The following is a 9,957-nucleotide window of genomic DNA, read 5'->3' on the forward strand; positions in this document are numbered from 1 at the left end:
TAGGGGAGAGGGGGCTTCATGTCGCTGTATGATTTTTTTTAAAAATTGGGTCAGCTGGGGGTCTTGACACACGCGGAAACCCATCACCGTGCTTAAGAGTCTCCAAACCAAACTGAGAAGAGACTTCTATGCGTCCCACCTACACACGGAAATCCCAGAGTACGCACTCTCTCTCTCTCTCCCTGGAGGGATGCATCCAGCGTACCTAATTCCGGAACGCATTAGGGGCAGGTTGGCAAGAGCCCAGGCTTGGGGGGTGGGGGGGGGGAAACCGGCTAAGACCGCATAGCCTGCCATTGAAAGCACTGTCTGGCAAGCTTTCCCGCTGCTTGTACAGCTCGGACCACCCTACTACGTTAGGGCGATTGGCTTGCGGGGTTATCAGCAGCTGAATGGGAGGATTCCTTGGGGTCTCTGCGCTCTCGCCCCCTGTGCTCCACGTGCCTGCTGTACCTCCACTCAGCCGCCAGGCAGTGCTATTGGCCCAACAATCCCACTGTGTGCTTTTCTCACTGTCCAGTTCTGCTCTGATCAGGACCGCAACTTATACTTGTTTGTTTTTCTTAAACAAAATTGAGTTACTGCCCGGTGCGGCGACTGTGTGTTTTGGCTCGGCGAGCGCAGCACTGAATTTGCACGCAGGGCAACCACCCACCGCGCAACAACCAGCAAATTATATTGGTACCACACCTTTCGTGTCTGGAGGACGTGCGTCCCAAGGTGCTGGACAGTCAAGGATTTGGACCTTGACGACCACAAGAACAATTTGCCTTTAATACAGCATCTCAAGAGATGTGAGCCGAACGAGTAAATTGTATCGGGGGATTGTCGGCCAGGACACCCGACTGAGAGAGAGAGAGAGAGATGCCCTTCGTCTTTCAAATGGTTTCACAGGATCATTAAAACAACAACAACAACAGCCCATCGTGGGGTCAGTAAAACAACACCAGCAGCTCCACACGTACAATCAGCTCCCGGTAAATTCACTGGCAATCGGCTGCACTGATTAACGCACATTTTCACCAGGAGGACGCACGCCTCAGTTTGAAAGGAAGTCCCTTGTTTTAATTACGTATGAAAAAAAATATTATTTTCCAGCAGGTGAACAACACAAAATGTCGGATAATTGTGAAGAAAATATGCAAAAAGAGAGAGAGAGAGAGGGAGCGAGACGCAGCTGAGTAAGTTAGTGGGGGGGAGACCGAGTGAGTGGGAGGGAGAGTGAGTGAGTGACTGAATGAGTGAGCGAATGAGTGGAGGATGAGTGAGGGGATGGGAGAGGGTGAGTGTTGGGTTGGGGGGGGGGAGAGAGAAAGTGAGTGGGGGAGCGAGGCGATGGGAGTGAGTTTATTGGGGGAGAGTGAATGGGGTTCACTCGTCACTTGTCCCCTCTGTGGGCTTCCAGTGTCACACTGACCGTGAACCAGGGTGTGGCGGTGGCGTGTCGCTGGGTTAGCGTGGTCCTGTACGTGTACTTGGCGTGTTTGGGGAAGACGATGGCGGTGCTGTGGTAGGCGTGCGGTCGGAGCCGTGGCTCCAGCAGCAGCTCCGAGCGGTAGTTTCGCCAGGTGCAGTCGGCGGCCGCCATCACTGTCTCGCGGCAGCGCGTGAGCACGGGCACCCGGACGTACGTCACTCCGTCACGGTAATGCAGATCCGAGCCGTACCTCACCCTGGAGATACACCTGTAATCAGAGCGGGGACCTGTAGCCTGGTGGTCGGAGAACTTGCCTCGCAAGCACAGAGGTCCCAGGTTCGATTCCCCGGGCAATGCAAAACCGTTGGCAAATTTCCTCGCTCCACACACACGTCTGTTTTACTTAGCAGTGAGTTCAGGAACCCGGTTGTTAATCAACCGGAGGATCGCTTTTCTGGGTGTAATAATCCCTTCAAAAGAATTTTTTTTTAAAAAATAATAATTTGGTCACTCAGTCCACGGCTGTTCGTGGGGACGCTGCTGTGCGCAATTGGCTGCCACGTTTCACCCACAAAATATACAGTCGATTCACTTTACAGTGTATCCTGTGAAACGCTTTGAGACGTCTCGGAGACGTGATAAGGCGCTGTATCAAATGCAAGGATTATTATTATTATAAATCAGTAGAACGCCAGAACCGTTACCGGCCGCGGTTCCCCAGTTTCCGAGCCGGGGGATGTGCTTGCCGGTGCTGCGAGGAGGGTGCGTGCGTGTCAGAAATTACCGGATCTCCTGACCAGACTCCAGGTTGATTTTGATGCTCTCACCGAAGACGACGGGGTTCAATCTGAGCCGAGCGGAGGCGGGAGACGGGATCTGCCAAAAGAACGTTCCGAACTATCAGCAAGCTTCCTCCATTTCCCGGTGCGTAAAATTAGTGACGTTAATCAGCACAAGTAACGAGCTTGTCCATGTTTCTCCCCTCCCCATCCGTGTTTCCCTGTCCATTGTGTCCCATCCCACCACCCACCCACCACCCCATTGACCATCTGTTCACCCATAAAACACAGTCGCTACACTTTACAGCAAACATCCTGAGTAGCCTCCCCATGTGAGTGACGCCAGGTTATATGTGAGAAGTATTATTATATTATTCTGTGTGTGTGGGGGAGCGGGGGGGTGGGGGCTCAGTATCAGGTGGGGGAAAGTGGTTGCCCCCCACCTCCACCCAGTCTGCATTCAGACTGGGTTCAGGGAGTGTCAAAAAAAATGTCACTCCATCCACGACTGTTTGTGGGACACAGCTGTGCACAATTGTCTGCTGCATTTCGCCCGCACAATATTCAGTCACTACACTTTACAGTATATTTTGTGAAACGCTTTGAGACGTCTCGAAGACATGATAAGGCAGTATATCAAATGCAAGAATTATTATTATTATTCTATGGGTTTAGCAGAACAGACACTGACAGAGCACTCTGCACTGTTTACAAGTTGTGCTCAAACATTGCTCCAAACTTCCTTACCGTCTGTGCCGAGTGGCTGGTGGATGAGGAGCAGCCCAAAGGGCTGGGGTCTCGGCTGGGGTTGACCAGGGTGAACAGGGGGCTGGTGGGGGGCAGCCCGGAGTTCAGCACCTGTTCCCGGCTCTGCTGGCGTTTCCAACTCAACCGCTGGTCCATAGCCCCGAGCCTGAGCTGTCCCACCATCACGGGGCCACCCCAGCTGTGTGTGTGTTTGTGTGTGTGTGTATGTCTCTGTCTGTCTCTGTTTCTCTTTGAGTCTCTCTCTTTGTCTCTATCTGTACGTGAGAAAGTCTCCGTCTGTGTTTATCTCTCCATTTGTGTCTGTCTTTCTGTCTGTCTCTCTGACTGTGTGTGCGAGGTGGGTGGGTGTATCTCTCTTTCTCTGTTTCTCTGTATGTATGTCTGTCCCGTGGTTTAAATAGTCCACAACCAGTAAAACCTGCAACCATAAAAAGATTTTTAAAACAGTGTAAACACCATCAGACGAGAATCTCTGTCCGCAGCGATTATTGGAGAGAAGCACTGCAGTAATCGGAGAGCGAGAATCTTGCACACATTACACAGTCTCCCCACAGTATCTGACAAAAGGGAAAATACTCCAGATGCTGGAAATCTGAAACAAAAACAGAAGTCGCTGGCAAAATGCAGCAGGTCAGACAGCATAGCATCTATGGAGAGAGGAAAGTGGGTTAAAGTTTCAGGTCGATGACCTTTCGTCAGTATCTAGGTGTCTCACCCCAATGGAGTCTCTCCCCACAGCGCGACTCTGTGTGTCTATGTCTGTGTCTTCCCACAACCCAGAGCCTCTGGAGGACAGTTAGGTGGCTGCCGCTGCTCTGAGCTTAAGAAGCTCCCCACTATCTGGCAAAGAGCCAGTCTCTGCCCTGACCTCCCCACAGCGCCGCGCAGCACAGCCTCTTTATTTACTCTCACTGTGCTGCTCACAGAAACACTGCCAATCCCCCCCCCCACCCCCACCACCTGAAAAATATATCCTCACACCGACCCCTCCAGTGTGAAGCGCTTCAAGACATTACCCCACGTGAAGGGCGCCGTGGGTATTGTTGTGGTTGTTGTTGACTTTGTTGTCGCTGTGGGCTGATCGAATGCCGCTGTTGATGAGATTGCAGCAGGAACGAGTGAGCCAGTGAACCGAGGGATGGGGCAGGTTGTTGGCCCTGAGGGTGCGGGGTGGGCGGCGGGGGGGGGGGAGTGGGGTCAGTCACACCGCACAGCGAGGCCCAGTGCTGTACCTTGACCCCGTGTTTGTCATTTCACACGGACACATATCGACAATTATTGATGGAATTCCAGGAATTACCCAGCTCCAAGCATCGACCTCGCTAACATGTCACCGTGGAGGAGAGATGCGATTAAGTCAGTGACGGTCAAATAATCTCCCCCCTTCTCCCCCCGCCACCCCCACATCGTGTCTGTGCTGGCGATTGCTCCCCAACTGTAGCTCTCTAACCCATTCCCTGCTCTCTCCCCATCGTGTCTGTGCTGGTGCTCGTTCCCCCATTGAGAGCAGAGATAGGGAGAAAGTGAGACAGAGAGAGGGGCAGAATGAGGGAGTGTAAATGACTGAGGATGTGTGTGTGAGCCCAGGTTTGGGGGGGGCTGAGAGCCTGGGACACACTCCACCTGGGACAGTCCGTGGCCGATGTCTGTTAATCGCAGCCCACAGTGTGGCCGGAGCTCGGGTGTGCCTCAATGAATGGAATTCTGTTTTCCTTTGGGAATTCCCAGATTCCTTCCAACGTGCCAGGAACTGCCGTGGCCAAGACCAGCCTGTGGTTCCTGCCAGCGGGCGGGCGGTGTGTGTGTGCCAGGCTCCAGGGCTGTGTTTGGGGTTGTTGATACCGGGAAACCCGCCGTGCTTTCTTCCCGCTTGCGCTGCCTGGCGGCGTTCGCCTCGACAGCAATCGCTGCACCCCCCCTCCCCACCCCCCACACACAGTCGTCCCCCACACACCCACAAAGCACCCCCCCCCTCCCCGACGCTGTGGTTGAAGGCAGACAGATCAGCTTTGTTCCTCGCTCGGTCTCACACAGGGAACAGGAAGCCCATTGACCAGGCTCCGGCCGGTCACCGCATTCTTCACAAGTCAAAGTTTGCAAATGTCAGGGTTTCCTTGTGTGTGGGGTCTCCATCACACCTGCGGCCTCTCTCTCTCTCTCTCTGGCTATCTGTCTGTTTCTCTGTATGCCTCTGAATGTGTGTGTGTGTGTGTGTGTGTTTGTCTCATTGGGCATTGATTTAAGATATAATAATACTGCACTGGGGCTGGAGTTGGGACTGACTGGGCTCCGACACCAGGTTAATTGTGTTAATTGCTTGTTGGAGACATTGCTCGTGGCTCACCTCTGGCACCAGCCTGGTTGTGTGTCTCACTGTTTGTTTTCAGTGAGTTATTAACACGTTTCACAAGCTGCCGTGGAATGATCAGCACATTCCTGACCCCTCCGCAAAGCCGAGGCGAACACAGACCCACCCTCTCAGTCACATGTAACCACCCCCTCCCCATTTCCTCCCCCCCCCAGCCCATCCACTACAACTGAATTTTGCAGCAAAGTCACATTTTAATTTTAGTGCCGAAAATCGTTCTTCTTGTCGTCGTCGTCACCATCGTTGCTGTTCTCCTGCTCGTTGAGTTCCGCAGTCGTCCCTGCGGAATTCAACTGAGGGAATTCCGGTGAGAGGAGGAAAGGCAGCGGTTCTCGCCGTGTCCTGGTTCTTCGATGACCGGACCACCGAGAAAAGGAACCCGACGATTCCGGGATATTTTTTTNAAAGAAAAATCCTGCGGAAATCCAGCTTTTCCCAGTCGGGTCCTCAAACCGTGACAGGCTTTCAGTCAACTTTAACATCTGCCCTGAACAGAGGACAGTCGGGGAACTCGCTTTGACTTCTCACCCAAAGGACGGCGCCTCTGAGACTCCGGCGCTCACACAGGCACACACACACACATACACCTACCTCACCCCCACCACCGCCCACCCCGACCCTCACTCCAGTATTGCGCTGGTGTAAGTGTCAGCCTGGCCTGTGAGTGAGCTCCAAGTCCCTGCCGTGAGGCTCTGACTTCAAGGCTCGAATGCTACTGACTGAGCCAAGCTGATAGCTGACACCCCACACGTCTGCGACACTGAGCTGATTGTTGGAGAGAGCATCGTGGAGAGCGAGCGAAGCCCAGAGCCCAGTCCGTGGCCTATTTGGAACCGGCCCAGAGACCCAGAAACGAGCACAGATTCAATTTGGGACATAAAATAAGATTAGGCTTTATTAGGGCTAAAAGCAGCCAGCAGCAATGTGGTGAGTGCACACAAGTGTGTGTGTGTTACTTGAGTGAAGACCGAGACTGACAAATGTCACAAAGAGGTCCTGGGAGAAATCACGTTCGACCCTTGGACCAAGATTCTTGGGCTCATTTGTCGGTCGGGAGAGAAGATGAGCGCAGCTGAGTCCTGGTTAGCCGACTCCGAGCTTAGGGTTTATTCATAATAATGCAATAATAATAATCCTTGCATTTGATATAGCGCCTGATCACTTTGTCGAGACTTCTCAAAGCGTTTCACAGGTGGAGTTCTGGAGCTTAGTGGTTAGAGCACTCGCCTAACAAGCGAGAGGACCTGGGTTCGATTCCCGGGTGAAACGTTGGGCAAGTTTCCTTACTCCATGAACACCTCTGTTTACCTAGTAGTAAGTAGGAGCACGGCTGTTAGTCGATTGGCGAATCGCTTTTCCGGGGGTAATAATCCCTCCCAAGAATGTACTGCGAATATAAAAAAAATTTGGTCACCCAATCCATGACTGTCTGTGGGACACTGCTGTGTGCAATTAGCTGTCGTGTTTCACCCATTGGAGAGACAGATAACAAGTGCAGGCCGTTGCCATGTTGGGTCACTGAGGCTGGTGTTGTGAATTGTGACACCGGGGGGGATTGTGAGCTCATTGACTGGGGGTGAGGAGGTGGGGGGGGGGGGCTGGTGACTGAGCAGTCCCCGACAGTAAAATCCAGCGGTTGTTTGACCCTCACTGGAGCTCGCTTCCTGTTCCCTAACTTAACGCTTTTCACGTTGTGTCTGTTTTATTAGGAGTCGCGAGCGAGAGATGCCAGATGCACGTGATTAGTAAGAGCTGTTCCCTTCCCTCCCTCCACTATAGGGCCAGTTGGGGTGTCGGTGTCTATACGGGTATATATGGAGGGCGAGTATAGGGTATATATGAGAGTGTATAGGGTATAGAGAGAGAGTATATAGGCTATATATGAGGGAGTGTATAGCGTGTATATGAGAGAATGTATACGGTAAGTATAAAGGGAGTGTATAGAGTATAAATGTGGGAGTGTTTAGGGTATAAATGTGGAGTGTATAGGGTATATATGTTGGTGTGTATAGGGTATGTTTGAGGGAGTTTATAGTATATGTGGGTGTGTATACGGTATAAATGTGGGAGTGTATAGGGTATATATGTGGGAGTGTATAGGGTATATATGTGGGTGTGTATAGGGTATATATGTGGGTGTGTATAGGGTATATGTGGGTGTGTGTAGGGTATAAATGTGTGAGAGTACAGGGTATGTATGAGGGAGTGTATAGTATATGTGGGTGTGTATAGGCTATAAATGTGGGAGTGTATAGGGTGTGTATAGGGTGTATATGAAGGAGGATATAGGGTGTGTACAGGGTGTATATGAGGGAGTGTATGGGGTGTATATGAGGGAGTGTACGGGGTGTATATGAGGGGGGTATGGGGTGTATATGAGGGAGGGTATGAGGTGTATATGAGGGAGGGTATGGGGTGTATATGAGGGTGTGAATAGGGTGTATATGAGGGAGGGTATGGGGTGTATATGAGGGTGTGTATAGGATGTATATGAGGGAGGGTATGGGGTGTATATGAGGGTGGGTATGGGGTGTATATGAGGGGGGGTATGGGGTGTATATGAGGGGGGTATGGGGTGTATATGAGGGGGGTATGGGGTGTATATGAGGGGGGTATGGGGTGTATATGAGGGGGGTATGGGGTGTATATGAGGGGGGTATGGGGTGGTATATGAGGGGGGTATGGGGTGTATATGAGGGGGGTATGGGGTGTATATGAGGGGGTATGGGGTGTATATGAGGGGGGGTATGGGGTGTATATGAGGGGGGTATGGGGTGTATATGAGGGGGGTATGGGGTGTATATGAGGGGGGTATGGGGTGTATATGAGGGGGTATGGGGTGTATATGAGGGGGGTATGGGTGTATATGAGGGGGGGTATGGGGTGTATATGAGGGGGGTATGGGGTGTATATGAGGGGGGGTATGGGGTGTATATGAGGGGGGGTATGGGGTGTATAGGAGGGGGGTATGGGGTGTATAGGAGGGGGGTATGGGGTGTATATGAGGGGGGGTATGGGGTGTATATGAGGGGGGTATGGGGTGTATATGAGGGGGGTATGGGGTGTATATGAGGGGGGTATGGGGGGGGTGTATATGAGGGGGGTATGGGGTGTATATGAGGGGGGTATGGGGTGTATATGAGGGGGGGTATGGGGTGTATATGAGGGGGGTATGGGGTGTATATGAGGGGGGGTTGGGGGTATATGAGGGGGGGTATGGGGGTATATGAGGGGGGGTATGGGGTGTATATGAGGGGGGTATGGGGTGTATATGAGGGGGGTATGGGGGTATATGAGGGGGGTATGGGGTGTATATGAGGGGGGGTATGGGGTGTATATGAGGGGGGGTATGGGGGTATATGAGGGGGGTATGGGGGTATATGAGGGGGGGTATGGGGGGTATATGAGGGGGGTATGGGGTGTATATGAGGGGGGTATGGGGTGTATATGAGGGGGGGTATGGGGTGTATATGAGGGGGGGTATGGGGTGTATATGAGGGGGGGTATGGGGTGTATATGAGGGGGGTATGGGGTGTATATGAGGGGGGTATGGGGTGTATATGAGGGGGGGTATGGGGTGTATATGAGGGGGGGTATGGGGGTGTATATGAGGGGGGTATGGGGTGTATATGAGGGGGGGTATGGGGGTATATGAGGGGGGGTATGGGGTGTATATGAGGGGGGTATGGGGGGTATATGAGGGGGGGTATGGGGGGTATATGAGGGGGGTATGGGGTGTATATGAGGGGGGGTATGGGGTGTATATGAGGGGGGGTATGGGGGGTATATGAGGGGGGGTATGGGGGTTTATGGGGGGTATATGAGGGGGGGTATGGGGTGTATATGAGGGGGGTATGGGGTGTATATGAGGGGGGTATGGGGTGTATATGAGGGGGGGTATGGGGTGAGAGTGGGAGCTGCAGTTCCCCTCTTGAGCAGGAGGTGGCGCTGTAGGGACAGTGCGCAGGCGCGGCGGTTGCCCTGGTGACAGGAGCCGCTCAAACAATGCGGGAGACAGAGAGAGTGACACAGAGAGAGACAGAGAGGGACATACAGAGAGTGACACAGAGGCAGAGAGTGGGACACAGAGTGGGACACAGAGAGTGAGACACACACAGTGACAGAGAGAGAGAGAGAGTCAAACAGAGAACACACACATAACAGAGGGAGTAACAGAGAGCGAGAGACAGAAACTGAGAGAAACAGTCAGTGACACACACACACACACACACACACAGGGAGACAGAGAGAGTGACACACAGCCTGACACTGCCCCCCCACCCCCTCCCCCCGCGGCCCAGACTCAGGAGGGGGGGCCTGGAGCTCAGGCTGGGGGGGGGGGGGGGTGGCTGCAGGTGAGCGCGGGGTGGCATCTCCCCCCTGTCTGTCTGTCTGTGTGTCTGTGTCTGTCTGTCTCTGTCTGTCTGTCTGTCTGTCTGTGTCTGTCTGTCTGTCTGTATGTCTGTCTGTGTGTGTGTGTCTGTGTGTGTCTGTCTGTGTGTGTGTGTGTGTCTGTCTCTGTCTGTCTGTCTCTGTCTGTCTGTCTCTGTTTGTGAATATATGTGGAGGGGTATCTGTCTGTGTGTGTATGGGGGTGGGGGTTATGTCTGTGTGTATGGGGGCGC

At 52.9% G+C, this 9,957-nt stretch overlaps 1 protein-coding gene and 1 non-coding gene across 2 annotated transcripts; one reads left to right on the forward strand and one right to left on the reverse strand.

Moving 5' to 3' along the window:
• Nucleotides 1-1,295: 1,295 nt before the first annotated feature.
• On the reverse strand, nucleotides 1,296-3,184 carry LOC103187998 (refilin-A). The gene is made up of 3 exons (XM_007907782.2): nucleotides 2,944-3,184; nucleotides 2,202-2,293; nucleotides 1,296-1,685 (listed from the first exon to the last, which is right to left on the reverse strand). Exons 1-3 carry the CDS (start codon nucleotides 3,124-3,126, stop codon nucleotides 1,379-1,381), a joined length of 582 nt encoding a protein of 193 aa, XP_007905973.1. The 5' UTR covers nucleotides 3,127-3,184; the 3' UTR covers nucleotides 1,296-1,378.
• Nucleotides 3,185-6,534: 3,350 nt separating this feature from the next.
• Nucleotides 6,535-6,601, forward strand: trnav-aac. Its single transcript has one exon. It is a non-coding gene; the product is annotated as a tRNA-Val (tRNA).
• The last annotated feature ends 3,356 nt before the right edge of the window (nucleotides 6,602-9,957 follow it).

This window comes from Callorhinchus milii, unplaced genomic scaffold (assembly GCF_018977255.1).
Source record: "Callorhinchus milii isolate IMCB2004 unplaced genomic scaffold, IMCB_Cmil_1.0 Scaffold8, whole genome shotgun sequence".
Lineage (NCBI taxonomy): Eukaryota > Metazoa > Chordata > Chondrichthyes > Chimaeriformes > Callorhinchidae > Callorhinchus > Callorhinchus milii.